Below are 15,238 nucleotides of genomic sequence, written 5' to 3' on the forward strand. Positions count from 1 at the left end.
AGATCATCAGCACCGTTTTAAAAGCCGCAGGGTACCAAGTTTAAGAAACAAGTAGTGGCTTACACACTGGAATTGATGATAATACAGTAATTAATACAGCAACAGTTCATTAGCACACAGTCGATTATAACGTCATCAAAGCTGTGCATTTTTACGCATCATAATGTTTGTGTGTTTGTGAGTAACCATTTGTGTGTTTGTCACTAATCCGGACAAATCTAATCTTCATGCCGCATGAAATGAAAAAGCTTGAATGGCTGTGTCACATTCATTACGTACCCGCGTCATTTCTCACGTCTTCTGTTCCTGCATTCAAATCTCTCAACTATCCTGCTCGCTCTGTAATGCTAATAATACGCTCCGTGTGATGAGGAATGAGGTTATTCACATTTCCTTTCTTGTGTCCTCTCCTTTTTCTTGCTGTCAACATGACAACGCATTGCTTTAAATGGCTCTATCCTGCACTGCATGTCTCAACTCTGTGCTGGGTTGATTCTCTCCAAAAAGTCCATTTTTTTACATGTCAACATGCTTCCACTCAAAATGTAAGCCGCTCTTGCTCTTACTTTGTTTATACAGTAAAAAGCTTAATATAAGCAACCAATCAGCAATCAAAATACATGGCTGACAAATGCAGGAATAGTAAAAAAATAAACAAAGAATCTACAGGGGGGAAACTGGATGTCAATCAGTATCATTATCATTGTGTAGAACAGGGGTGGGCAAACTACGGCCCGGGGGCCACATCCGGCCCGCCAAGTGTTTGAATACGGCCCGCCCAATCTTTCCAAAGTATTTCATTTAAACTCAACATACAACCTGGCATCATGGCCTGAGCCAACCTTTTGATGGTTTTATCAATTTCGTTTTTTGACATGGTCTGTTGTTTACAAAGTGCTCCTGAAAAAAGAGACACAAGCACATAATAACATTAATTATTATAATAATAATTATTATTATTATTATTAGATTATTATAATTATTATTACAACTATTATGATTATTATAATTATTATTATATAATATAATATATATATAATATTATATTAATTATATATAATATTATTGTTATATTTGCATATTTTACATAATAATATAATAATTATTATTTTAATTTTATTGTAATTATTATAATATTTTATTATTTTTAAAATATTTAAATATAAATATAAAATAATAAATAATAATAGCAGATTGCATGACAATTTTACAGATACAATAATACCAGGTGGACTGTTACGTGTAAAATATATAGTCTGCCCCCCGTCAATTTTGTCATATCAATGCGGCCCGCAAGTCAAAAAGTTTGCCCACCCCTGGTGTAGAACAATGTGGTGTCTTCCTGGTGTCATTGGCACTGATTAGTGATTGCGTTCACACGCCTCGCTGCTCCACTCCAGTTGCAAGGCAAAAAAACTAAGACAAGTTAGGATGAAACAGGAAACAACAAAATAAAAGCACGGTAATATGGAAGCCATGACAGTGCTAAGTGCAGAGCAAGGGAAGCAAAGCCAAATCTGCTGAATGGTTTGCACTTTGATGTTAACCCTCTTATTATTTGGCATTTTGTTTGACAAAATGAATATTCTTGACTTCCACTGATGTTGTTACATTTTTCATTTTTTATTTCAATCATTACTTTGGTCCTTCGGGGTACAAAAGAGTTCCATTCCTGTGACATGCTGAATTTATACCTAATTTAAAGGGGGTCTATTATGAATTTTACACTCTTCTGACCGCTAAATGTTGTTAGAACGGCAACCTTAGACCAGTGGTCTCAAACACGTGGTCCGCGGGCCAAATGTGGCCCGCAGGACACTAGTTTGAGGCCCCCGCCTTGATATGAAAGTTTAATGTTAGTGCGGCCCACGCAAGTTTGATATGGATGCTGTATGGTATCATGTACCCAGAAAAAATTATTACGTTTGATTCATGTTCATGTTAAAGGTTAAATAACTGTTAATAGTTATCCTCCCTATCCGTGTGGAAGTGGTAAGTTTTTGGCTATTTAAGTTTAAAGGAAATAACTTGAAGGCTACCGTTTAGGTCGCTAGCTCTCTAGTTTGTGAGTTAGCATGTGTCTCAAGACCCTGCAGTTGCGCAATATGTTGTAAATAAAAAGAGTATAAATGTGACTATAGTCGTGTTTTGTCATGTCTACAGGGCTCTAATAATGCTTTGTTCATTTTAATCTGAAAAAAATAATTTGTCTACCCACCAACTATATGTGGTATGTTTTTATTATTTGCCGTTTTATTATTATTATTATATTTATTTATTACTGATTGATTGATTTTCTTTATTCTTGATTTGTTTATTTATTTTTCTCTATCGCCTTTTGTTCCTGCCCGTACGTAATTGAAGGACTTTTATGTGCACTCTGCTGCTTATGTCTGCATACTGGCAGCCACCCAGTTAGTGGCAACTTACTGTGTAATTGTGTAAACAAAATAAGGGTGTCATAAAAAGGCTGCACCTCACCCATATGCCCTGACTGCATGTCACTGTGTGCTGTTCACTTGATAATGCGTTCAAGCACACTGCATAATTCTTAATAAGAAGTACAATTTGCTGCAAATCCCAGAAAATGCACTCAAAACATGATTTTTACTTAGATTATGTGGTGCCGCAATGCCTCATTACTCATAATAACACGGTTAAAGTGTGATTCAAATGTTCTGCTACTACTAGGAAATAGTGATTAATCACGATTAACACATGTGAAAATGATTAATCTCATTCAACATTAGAGAGCATAAGTGGTTTCCTGGAACAGCAGTGCATCGCTGGGTTCAAAACCATACTCAAAACATGGCATTGGACAGACTCACTATTAGATCACATTTGTGAACAAGTTGTGTATCTAAAATGTGTGACTACCGACCGTACAGCAACAAATACAGGTGGATGGCTTTTGACTGGTGTGCCTTATACTTCCTAGATGTCATGTCTGGCACAGACTCCCGGTTCATGTTTTAGTCATGCTGCCCGTCTGTTGTCATGACTCCTGTTGTTCTGACTACCATTATTATCTCTATGGGGCAGTGAGTGCTTTTTAATGTTGCTAATTTCACGTCAGATCAAAGAACGGAACAATGTTGGCATTGCTGAGTGAGCGGTATGGTCACAGAACCATTGACGTTCTACCCAAGTTTACAGAACCCCATTGTGTAAAACCAACTCTGCAAAGTCAGTTACGTGTTTTTCATCTAGAAAACATTAATACATACTTTAAAAAATGTCCGCCTCAGATTTGCAGTTAGCATGGTAATGTATCCATTCACACACACACACACACATATATATATATATATATATATATATATATATATATATATATACAAGTGTGCAGGGAGAGCATGTGAAAAGAAACAAAGATGCACTTAAGATGGGTTGTATATGCAGTTTGTAAAAAAATGCTAATCCGTGTAGCATAATAAGCCACTCTCCCGCCGCAAGACGCCTTTTCTAAAATAACCCGCAACTGTTAATTCTGGCCAAGTGCAAAAAAGATGACCATACTCATAATCCATAATGCAAATCCAATTAATTTGTTCCAGAAGAGCAAAAAATATTAACGCAAAAGGCATTTTTAGTGGTGTACAATTATAGTTTGACATGAAAAAAAACATTGCAAAATGCATATAAAATAAATATACATATAAATGGTGAGTGAAAGAGGAGAATGGACATTTAAGGTTACTCTTACCTTCACTGATGGCTTGATTCTTGACGAATCGCGGGGGTGCTGGAGCCTATCCCAGCTGTCTTTGGGCGAGAGGCGGGGTACACCCTGGACTGGTCGCCAGCCAATCACAGGGCACATATAGACAAACAACCATTCACACTCACATTCATACCTATGGACAATTTGGAGTCACCAATTAAGACTACCGCCGAGGATGGAATTGAACCCTGGTCTCCTAGCTGTGAGGTCTGTCTGCGTGCTAACCACTCGACCACGGTGTGGGCAAACAGTTAATAAAGCAAATTTGTGTTTCAGGTTGGTGGACGTCCCCTGACAGCTGACTTTGAAAAGGGTTCGCTCACCGAGCCAACATTAGCGCACTGTGAGGTTGCATGAGAGATCACTTAGTGATTAGCGGTGCCAGAATCTACAAAAAAATCGACTTCTTTACCGTGAATCATAAGAGTCGTGATGGGGAAATCAATGAAGGAAGTAATCCTGAAAAAGGTGAAAGTTTTATTGTCATCTGAGTATGAGTCAGTGTGCTGTCTTAGCGAGTGTGCCTGGCATCAGTTGGCGGCATTGGCAGATGAAGCGGGTGTCTACTCAACCAGAACCGCACCCACGTCCTCTGCAGGGCTGTCGCTTGAGGACACTCGCTTGCTGTGTCTGATTTCGCCGCAAGCGAAACAGGTGTCGCCATCTTGTAATTGGCGTGGTGTACACCGACTGTCATTGTCCCACTGTCGTTCGGGGACCTGTGTCAAATGGTTGGCCCAGCAATGGGCCACACTCAGGGGGGACCGGGGATTTAATGGCTGCCTGACGGATAATCCCATCGCAAGCTTGGAAAACTCACCACACCCTGCCAAGTGCTCGTTCCCCCAAATGCCAAACCAATCTAAAGCTTTTTAAAGCACACTCGGCGTTATATCGGCCGATATCGATTCCATGCTTTGTCACTGATATGAGCCGATCCCGATCAATTGATCAATAGATCTGTGAACCCCTAATATTCTACAGTAAACCTCGGATATATCGGACTCGGATATATCGGAAATTCGCTCACAACGGACAGATAAAAAAGAACCAATTTTTCTGTAATGCATTTCCAATAAAAATTCATTGCATATATCGGATTTTTTATAACGGATTTCGCCTATTTCGGACAAAATCTCCAGTCCCGTTCCAATGCATTTCCATTAAATTTCCCTCGCATATATCGGATGGCCGCATCGTGGCGCTCCGATTCGCCGAATCTAAATATCAGGCCGCTATACGACGTCATTTGCAGCGTTTGCAGCGTTGCCTGCGCGTCCAGGTACATTGGAAACATAGTCAAGGAAGTGCCTTTTTATAACGGATAAAATCCGATTTACGCATATACCGGATATACGTAAATCCGATATATGTGTAAAACGGACATTTTCCGGTATACGCATATAACGGATTTCGCTTATATCGGACAAAACCGGTGGGAACAATTGAATCCGATATATCCGAGGTTTACTGTATATAACTTTCTGTTTAGGCGGCACGGCGGTCCAGTGGTTAGCGCACAGACCTCACAGCTAGGAAACTAGGGTTCAATTCCCACCCTCGGCCATCTCTGTGTGGAGTTTGCATGTTCTCCCCGTGCATGCGTGGGTTTTCTCCGGGTACTCCGGTTTCCTCCCACATTCCAAAAACATGCTAGGTTAATTGGCGACTCCAATTTGTCCATAGGTATGAATGTGAGTGTGAATGGTTGTTTGTCTATATGTGCCCTGTGATTGGCTGGCGACCAGTCCAGGGTGTACCCCGCCTCTCGCCCGAAGACAGCTGGGATAGGCTCCAGCACCCCCCGCGACCCTCGTGAGGAAAAAGCGGTAGTAAATGAATGAATGAACTTTGTGTTTAATTACTGCATTTGCTTTTTATCATACAAGAATATCTCATTATAAAATCCTATTTACTATGCAATGTAAGTCACTGAACATATATGTAAATGAGATTAGATGATTTCTCTTTGTACGTGTGTGTGTGTGTGTGTGTGCAGGATGGTAATTTATGCATACTGTGCATGAATACACACATATCTATATACACCACATGTCTGTTGTGTCCTACAGGATATTATGCAAGGGAACAGCGGTGTGTATTGTCGTCTAAGTTGGCCACCTTTGGTGTCGGTTGGGTTAGGAAAATGAACAGTACACGAACATCTGGAAGCCAAGCATGATCCTTTGATTCTCTGTGGGCTCATATAATCAACGCGACCTCATGAGATGTGAGCTAATACTAATAATGTCGATCAATTTGGAATTGGGTCAGGGAGGTGCGGTGAAAAAAAATGATTACAATATTAAACATAAGCAGCCAAGATGAAACATTATTACATTATAGCACCCTGGTCTTCTCTGCCACGCCTTCATGCACTCATGGAAGGAGGGATTCTTCCGGCATCTTCTGCAGCGACGTCGTCACGGCTGTCTTGATGTCGTCCACGTCTTCAAAACGGGTCCCCTTGATAATACCCTTGAGCTTGGGAAAGAGGAAAATTATAATATATTTCTATATATATGATTAAAGCTTAGTAAGCAGAGTATGGTGTATTCTGAGGTTTACAACTATGATGTGTGTGTTTGTGTGTGTGTGTGTGTGTGTGTGTGTGCAGTCTGACATTTCAGAAGGAGGCAGCAGAAGCTCTATGAAAAACTGTTTGTAATTAATTTGAATAAATGTAATAATGTCATTATTTTCATATACAGTCATCCCTCGTTTATCACAGTTAAGAGGTTCCAGACCTGACCGTGATAACTGATTTTCTTTTCTTTTTCTTAATTTATTTCAGACACGCATACTATGTTACATTATTCTTTCTATAGAATACACCTATACACTTACAATATCTGTATATATATATATATGTGTGTATATATATATATGTGTGTGTGTGTATATATATATATATATATATATATATATATATATATATATATACATATATATATACATATATATATATACATATATGTATATAGGGCGGCACGGCGGTCTAGTGGTTAGCGCGCAGACCTCACAGCTAGGAGACCAGGGTTCAATTCCACGACCAGGGTTCAATTCCACCCTCGGCCATCTCTGTGTGGAGTTTGCATGTTCTCCCCGTGCATGCGTGGGTTTTCTCCGGGTACTCCGGTTTCCTCCCACATTCCAAAAACATGCTAGGTTAATTGGTGACTCCAATTGGTGAGTCCATAGGTATGAATGGGAGTGTGAATGGTTGTTTGTCTATATGTGCCCTGTGATTGGCTGGCCAGTCCAGGGTGTACCCCTTGTGAGGAAAAAGCGGTAGAAAATTAATGAATGAATGAATATATATATATATATATATATATATATATATATATATATATATATATATATATATATATATATATATATATATATATATATATATATATATATATATATATATATATATATATATATACATATATACACACACATATCTACATATATACATACACATACATGCACACACACAACACCTCATTACTACACATGTCTGAAAAGGAGCAGGAAGAAGCAAAGCTTATTAAATCCTACTCCTTATTTTCCACCCTGTAGAATTCCATATTTACAAATGAAATACTTTTGGGAGTAAGAACGCAGAAAAAGCTGTTTATGATCTGTTTAACATTATCAGAAATAACACCCCGATAGTTACTTTTATACTCGTATTATTTTGAGTTTACATGACACTGCACAGGATCACTGTACACATTTTCACCAGTGATATCTAAGGATCTTGTTTCTTGTTAAGCAAGGATATAAAATATAAGGATAGCATATTCCCACTTCACTCACTTAGCCATATATAATCTATAATTCCAGTGTGTCCCCCAACTAACAACCCAGGTCAACTAGGATTAACTCCAGTTTCCCTATGATCCTGAATAGGATAAGCAATAAATGACTACCATAAATGAAACTGACTTCCTAGAGCCACCCAAAGAAGGTATGATAAATCTTCTGACTATAAAACACAGACACATTCAAGATTATAAAAGTTTAAATATTTAATTCCAGTATTCTGTGCTTTGAGAATAAAGTTAATCAGAGACATTGAAGCAAAACTCAATAAAAGAATTAAAAAAAAGACAAGCATTATTAAGAATTGAATAAGCCTGCATAAAGTTAATGAACTCATGAAAAGGTGGCGATAAACCACTTGAGGCAGAAAATGACTTTAATGGAATATTGATAGCATCATGGAATTACTAATTTTTTATTTTTATTAGCAAGCTAATAAAATGGACACGTTCAAAAACGAGGGTGGAATCGAACTTGTGTCTTCTCTCTGTGTGGCCTTTGTGGTGCTAACCACTCGGCCCCAAGTAATGATATTCATTCATTCATTCATTCATTTTCTACCGGTGCTGGAGCCTATCCCAGCTGTCTTCGGGCGAGAGGCGGGTTACACCTTGGACTGGTCGCCAGCCAATCACAGGGCACATATAGACAAACAACCATTCACACTCACATTCATACCTATGGACAATTTGGAGTCGCCAATTAACCTAGCATGTTTTTGGAATGTGGGAGGAAACCGGAGTACCCGGAGAAAACCCACGCATGCACGGGGAGAACATACAAACTCTACACAGAGATGGCCGAGGGTGGAATCGAACTTGTGTCTTCTCTCTGTGTGGCCTGTGTGGCGCTAACCACTCATCCCCAAGTAATGATATTCATTCATTCATTCATTCATTTTCGACCGGTGCTGGAGCCTATCCCAGCTGTCTTCGGGCGAGAGGCGGGTTACACCTTGGACTGGTCGCCAGCCAATCACAGGGCACATATAGACAAACAACCATTCACACTCACATTCGTACCTATGGACAATTTGGAGTCGCCAATTAACCTAGCATGTTTTTGGAATGTGGGAGGAAACCGGAATACCCGGAGAAAACCCACACATGCACGGGGAGAACATGCAAACTCCACACAGAGATGGCCGAGGGTGGAATCGAACTTGTGTCTTCTCTCTGTGTGGCCTGTGTGGCGCTAACCACTCATCCCCAAGTAATGATATTCATTCATTCATTCATTCATTTTCGACCGGTGCTGGAGCCTATCCCAGCTGTCTTCGGGTGAGAGGCGGGTTACACCTTGGACTGGTCGCCAGCCAATCACAGGGCACATATAGACAAACAACCATTCACACTCACATTCGTACCTATGGACAATTTGGAGTCACCAATTAACCTAGCATGTTTTTGGAATGTGGGAGGAAACCGGAGTACCCGGAGAAAACCCACGCATGCACGGGGAGAACATGCAAACTCCACACAGAGATGCCCGAATTGAGTGGGGAATCGAACCCGGGTCTTTTTGGAATGTGGGAGGAAACCGGAGTACCCAGAGAAAACCCACACATGCACAGGGAGAACATGCAAACTCCATACAGAGATGGCCGAGGGTGGCATCGAACCTGTGTCTTCTCGCTGTGTGGCCTGTGTGGCGCTAACCACTCGGCCCCAAGTAATGATATATATTATAATTTATTTTCTACACTGCAGTTTTTCTGCAATTGGGACAGCCATTATATTGAACAAACAAGCGTCAATGAAAAAATCGGTACCGTGTTTGTAAAGACGCAATTTCTACAAATATGTCATAAAAAAGCAGAAGCTATTTCAGGCTGATTTTTGCTTATACAGAACCTGTTTATTTTCTAATCAGGCGACAGGGTGCCTGCGCATGATAGTGTGGTTGCCTGATTTTATGTTTTTTTTCATCACTCAACCATAAATCATACAATAAATGTAAGCAATCTAACAGCTTTATCTAGCGCAATTGTACAATGACAGAAGAACAACACTGCTGTGTTTGTGTCTAACACCTGTTTGTGTTTCAGTTAGTGGCCATGATTGTCTTATTACAGGTCATATAGTACATGCAGGCATGCCAATTTTACCATACGTCTCAGATGCCATGGGACAATACAAAAAAAAAAAAACATGCTGGTTCAGACGCTTACATTAAATAGTGGTTACTGACATTGTTTTTCTACTGAAATGTGCGGTTTTTGGTAACGTGTCTGCACTGTGCGCCTCCCAGCCAGTTTACCATTACACAGGCTGCGCTTCGACTGCGCCCCTCCACACCTTTAGATTAGATTAGGATTAGGTTATATTTTATCTGTTTGAGCAAATACAGTAAACCTTGGATATATCGGACTCGGATATATCGGAAATTCGCTCACAACGGACAGATAAAAAAGAACCGATTTTTCTGTAATGCATTTCCAATAAAAATTCATTGCATATATCGGATTTTTTATAACGGATTTCGCCTATTTCGGACAAAATCTCCAGTCCCGTTCCAATGCATTTCCATTAAATTTCCCTCGCATATATCGGATGGCCGCATCGTGGTGCTCCGATTCGCCGAATCGTGACAGGCCGCTATACGACGTCATTTGCAGCGTTTGCAGCGTTGCCTGCGCGTCCAGGTACATTGGAAACATAGTCAAGGAAGTGCCTTTTTATAACGGATAAAATCCCATTTACGCATATACCGGATATAAATCCGATATATGCGTAAAACGGACATTTTCCGGTATACGCATATAAGGGATTTCGCTTATATCGGACAAAACCAGTGGGAACAATTGAATCCGATATATCCGAGGTTTACTGTAACCCGAATGGAATCTGAATATTTGGGTCCATGTATACGTGGCTAATGTTGACAGTTCTGCATACTGTACATCCTTAAAAAGACCTGTAAAGCATGGTCAGGTGAAAATTGAGATGCTTTCTGCAGTTTTTTGTCAATTTACAGTTGATATTCAATATAAGATTCTTGGGAGTGGAAGGGGTCAAAAACACATTCGGTAATCAATGAGTACACACTGTAGTCTCAACCCCTTTTTTTAAAGGGGTGTTCAAAACCTTCCTTTGTGCCTCAAGACAGTCTGGCAGCACACTCGTGTAATTTGTTGCAGCCGGGAGTAATAATTATAATGACACATTCTGTGGACAATGCAGCCGAAGTCACACAAATGTGTGAATCAACATTCATCTGCTTTTTTTTCTTCTTGCTCATGTGGTGAGAATCATGTAAATGTGTTCTGTGGAGGAGAATGGAGGCGCAGTCCTACATGTAACACTCATAATTATCATCAAGAACTTGGAGGGCAGGCTTCTTTTTTATTCATATCTATTAGTTGTATACAATGTGAAAATTATTACTACTGTATTGAGCCAAATGCAAGAATGTTTTTTTGTTGTTGTCAATATCACTTTTTTTTGCATGAATCTGCTTTCAATTTGTCTTTGATTATGAGGCCAAACAGTGCGACTAACAAGCTAACTCTTTTACTCTTTTAGAGTTGGGACACTATAGGCCAGGGGTCGGGAACCTTTTTGGCTACGAGAGCCATGAAGACCAGATATTTTTAAAATGTGTATCTGTGAGAGCCATATACATTTTTTTAAACATTGAATGCAATAAAATGTGTGCATTTTTATGTAAGACCAACAGTTTTAGATATAATGGGCTCTAATTACGTAGACCAGGCACACTACCCCACGCCAAGGGGGTGTGGCCAGCACACTTTCGTGAGCAGCGCAGTGTCTAATAATAAATCTAATACTTGTTGCCATTAATGCAACTTCTGCTGCTGCATGGTTTTGCACCGTACTCAGTACACGTATTTCATTCTTTTGGCCATCTTTGCCAGAAGGCTTGGTTCTGCAGCTTTAGCTAGGTGACTATTTGACTAAAGGAGGAAAGTTTACATTTACATCTTAATGACCGAGGTAGACTACCGCATTACCCAGTAATAATCGAGTTTTGGTGTTTGACCTGGAAAATATCATCAGGAAAGATAGATATGGTCGGCCGTATTGCAGTAGAAAATAGATGGACGGATTAAAATGCATAAGAAAGTTGTTGATTTTTAATATTTTTAACAGTGATTTCTGTGATGTTTACTTTAAAATGTTAGCAAACATACATTTTTATTGTGGTAAATGCTTGAGAGCCAGATACAGTCATCAAAAGAGCCCTACCTGGCTCCCGAGCCATAGGTTCCCTACCTCTGCTATAGACAGATTCTGGCAAGTGAATCATCTTGAATCATTTTTATTATGTGTATGTGGGTGAGAACTCCCCGCAGCAAAGTATCTTTAGCTACACACGAGGATGGATGTTATGCATTCATTTGTAGCAGCTGGTTATGTCGACAAAATGCTAACCACCTGGCCACCGTGCTGCCTATTTATCCATTCATTTTCTATGCTGCTTATCCTCACAAGGGTCGCGGGCATGCTGGAGCCTATCCCAGCTGTCTTCGGGTAAAATGCGGAGTACACCCTAGACTGGTCGCCGGCCAATCACAGTGCACATATAGACAAACAACCATTCACACTCACATTCATATCTATAAAGGTATGAAGGCGAACTGGAAGTAGCAGAGATGAGGATGCTGAGGATCTCATTGGGAGTGACCAGGATGGATAGGATCAGGAACGAGTACATCATAAGCCATATATTGAAATACATGGTTTCAAACTAGCTAACTGTTCTATTGGGATGTCAGCCTCTGCACACATTGCTACTACATCGTCAACAAACTGTAACGCCTGTGCTTGTCATTTAGGAAGATGAAGTCACCCATGCAATTCCAACTGCATATGGAAGATATTATTTATGACACTATTGTTTTGTTTACACAAACATGGGGCAAACATGTGCTTTTATTTTGAAGGACAGTCACAGAAGTATGTTCCGTGTGTGGACAATGACAAGCTACGTTCAAAAATAAACATGCTTCTTGTATTTTATCACTTAGAAACTGCCCATCCTGGTATACCGGTACATAAAAAACAGTATATCATCCAATACTACTCTCATGTATTAAAAAAATCATGTATGGAAGTATTTTGAAAGAGTTAAATTAGTACTGTCTACTAGATTTTACCAGTTGTGTGTGTCATAGTTATGTTGCATGGGTAAAGTCATTAAACAACTCATCATAATTGCAATCAGAATTTGTATCAGGGATTTGAAAGACGCACTTCTAACATCATAATTGTTATACTCTTTGATGAGTACACGTCCGGTCATGTGACGCTTTTTGTTTGATTTTTTTTAAATACGCCAAATTTGAAGGAATACACACTGTGAATCTGTTTTTTATTCATCTTGCTTTCTGTGTCACAAAATAAATGAAGGTACTGTTGTTGTTCACCTACCATGTTTATGTATTTATAATTTAGTGTTTTAGCCTTTTTCTTTGAGGTGGAAAACGTTGCAAATAAGACGATTTTTTATTTTGTAGGGATGCCATGAGCTCTGCTCCATAGTCTTCTAAAATCAAACTCATCTGATTGGACTTTAAAAATCAGCTCTAGTGTTGTCTATACTGTTTTGCTGTGATAACCTGTTGATGACCGGACCAGGAACAAACAAGGCTGGAGACTGGAACAGAATGGAATTTGAAACGTTTTAGCCAAAAATGTTTCCACAATTAAAGTGTTTTTTGCAGAAACGTTTCAGATTTCGTTTTGTTCTCTCAACTTCGTATGTGAAGATGCGTAACCGATGACTCAAAAATGTCATCACATCAAATCGGCATGTTCTGATGTTTTTATAGGTTGTCATTTCCTGGGATGTTCCTTCAACTTCCTTGTTCTTGACTTAATGTATCGACATTGGAGTACAGGTTATTTGAGGGTACATTCACTTTTTGTGACATTTTTTGGGGGTACTATTAGGTAAAAGACTATTTTTCTTCATTTCGTTTCATTACCTACCGAGGTTACTTTGTTGGCAAGCTATTATTACTAAAATGTAAAACATTACTTCAGCCATGAAACAATATGAGTAGAGTCACGCCTTCTTTATCACAGGTAATTGGTTCCATTGGTTCCCATGTTATTATTATGAGTATCATTGTGATTATTATGTTATTATCATTGTGCCTGTTGTGATATACTGTAATTCGATCCTGCACCATCATACTAATCTGTTCATCTGGAATAAAGTAGTAAACTAAACTTAGCTAACAACAGGTGATATATGACGCAGACCTCACAGCTTGGAGACCAGGGTTCAATTCCACTATTCAATTGTCTATATGTGCCCTGTGATTGGCTGGCGACCAGTCCAGGGTGTACCCCGCCTCTCGCCCGAAGACAGTTGGGATAGGCTCCAGCACCCACGCGACCCTCGTGAGGAAAAAGCGGTAGAAAATGAGTGAATGGGAGGGAGGAAAGGAGGGAAGGAGGGAAGGAAGGAGGGAGGGAGGGACGGAAGGAAGGAAGGAAGGAAGGAAGCTTCATTACACACACACATATTGTATAGGTAAAAACCATAACACACGTCTCTCCTTAGGGAGGGAGGGAGGGAGGGAGGAAGGAAGGAAGGAAGGAAGGAAGGAAGGAAGGAAGGAAGGAAGGAAGGAAGGAAGGAAGGAAGCTTCATTACACACACACACATATTGTATAGGTAAAAACCTTAACACAAGTCTCTCCTTAGGGAGAGAGGGAGGGAGGGAGGAAGGAAGGAAGGAAGGAAGGAAGGAAGGAAGGAAGGAAGGAAGGAAGGAAGGAAGGAAGGAAGGAAGGAAGGAAGGAAGGAAGGAAGGAAGGAAGGAAGGAAAGAAGGAGGGAAGGAAGGAAGGAAGGAAGCTTCATACACACACATATTGTATAGGTAAAAACCTTAACACAAGTCTTTCCTTAGGGAGGGAGGGAGGAAGGAAGGAAGGAAGGAAGGAAGGAAAGAAGGAAGGAAGGAAAGAAGGAAGGAAGGAAGGAAGGAAGGAAGGAAGGAAGGAAGGAAGGAAGGAAGAAAGGAAGGAAGGAAGGAAGGAAGGAAGGAAGGAAGGAAGGAAGGAAGGAAGCTTCATACACACACACACATATTGTATAGGTAAAAACCTTAACACAAGTCTCTCCTTAGGGAGGGAGGGAGGAAGGAAGGAAGGAAGGAAGGAAGGAAAGAAGGAAGGAAGGAAAGAAGGAAAGAAGGAAGGAAGGAAGGAAGGAAAGAAGGAAGGAAGAAAGGAAGGAAGCTTCATACACACACACACATATTGTATAGGTAAAACCTTAACACAAGTCTCTCCTTATCATGGGTGCAGGCCTCACAGTGACATCAGGCCAGGTGCCCCTCATGTTTGGGGCTTCCTCCTCTGTGTTCTGGTCCCCACCATCCCCGATCCTTGCAGCATCAGTGGGATGTCCCAGGTGTGTTTCCTCTTAGCCCTGCTCATGCTCTGCAGCTGCACCAAGGTACGATTTCCTTGCCGTGGCTTTCGTGAGTGCACTCAAGCAAATCAAGTATCAAGAGATACTGTTCCTGTTCTACCTGCAGCTGTCTTCTACCACATCCCTGGAGCTTCTGAAGGAGCGGTGGAGCACCTACAAGATTCAGTGTCTGGACTTCTTAAACACCACATCCCCTGCTACAGGTGAGCAATTATGTAAATAACACGTATGTAACTGATCTTATGAATTCAACATGCCCCCCCCCCACCCCACACCTTTGCAG

The 15,238-nt window shown here is 40.3% G+C and overlaps 1 protein-coding gene across 3 annotated transcripts in view; it reads left to right on the forward strand.

Moving 5' to 3' along the window:
- gcgrb (glucagon receptor b) overlaps positions 1 to 15,238 on the forward strand; it is a 32,569-nt gene that overhangs the window by 7,557 nt on the left and 9,774 nt on the right. For 2 of the 3 annotated variants that reach the window (XM_058083992.1, XM_058084000.1), the window contains exons 2-3: positions 14,829 to 14,979; positions 15,062 to 15,158. In XM_058083992.1, coding sequence (XP_057939975.1) covers positions 14,926 to 14,979; positions 15,062 to 15,158 — 151 coding nt within the window. In that variant the 5' untranslated portion in view covers positions 14,829 to 14,925. The remainder of the gene's footprint in view (positions 1 to 14,828; positions 14,980 to 15,061; positions 15,159 to 15,238) is intronic. The other variant, XM_058084006.1, reaches the window with a different exon arrangement.

Source organism: Doryrhamphus excisus, chromosome 1 (genome assembly GCF_030265055.1).
Source record: "Doryrhamphus excisus isolate RoL2022-K1 chromosome 1, RoL_Dexc_1.0, whole genome shotgun sequence".
Classification (NCBI taxonomy): domain Eukaryota; kingdom Metazoa; phylum Chordata; class Actinopteri; order Syngnathiformes; family Syngnathidae; genus Doryrhamphus; species Doryrhamphus excisus.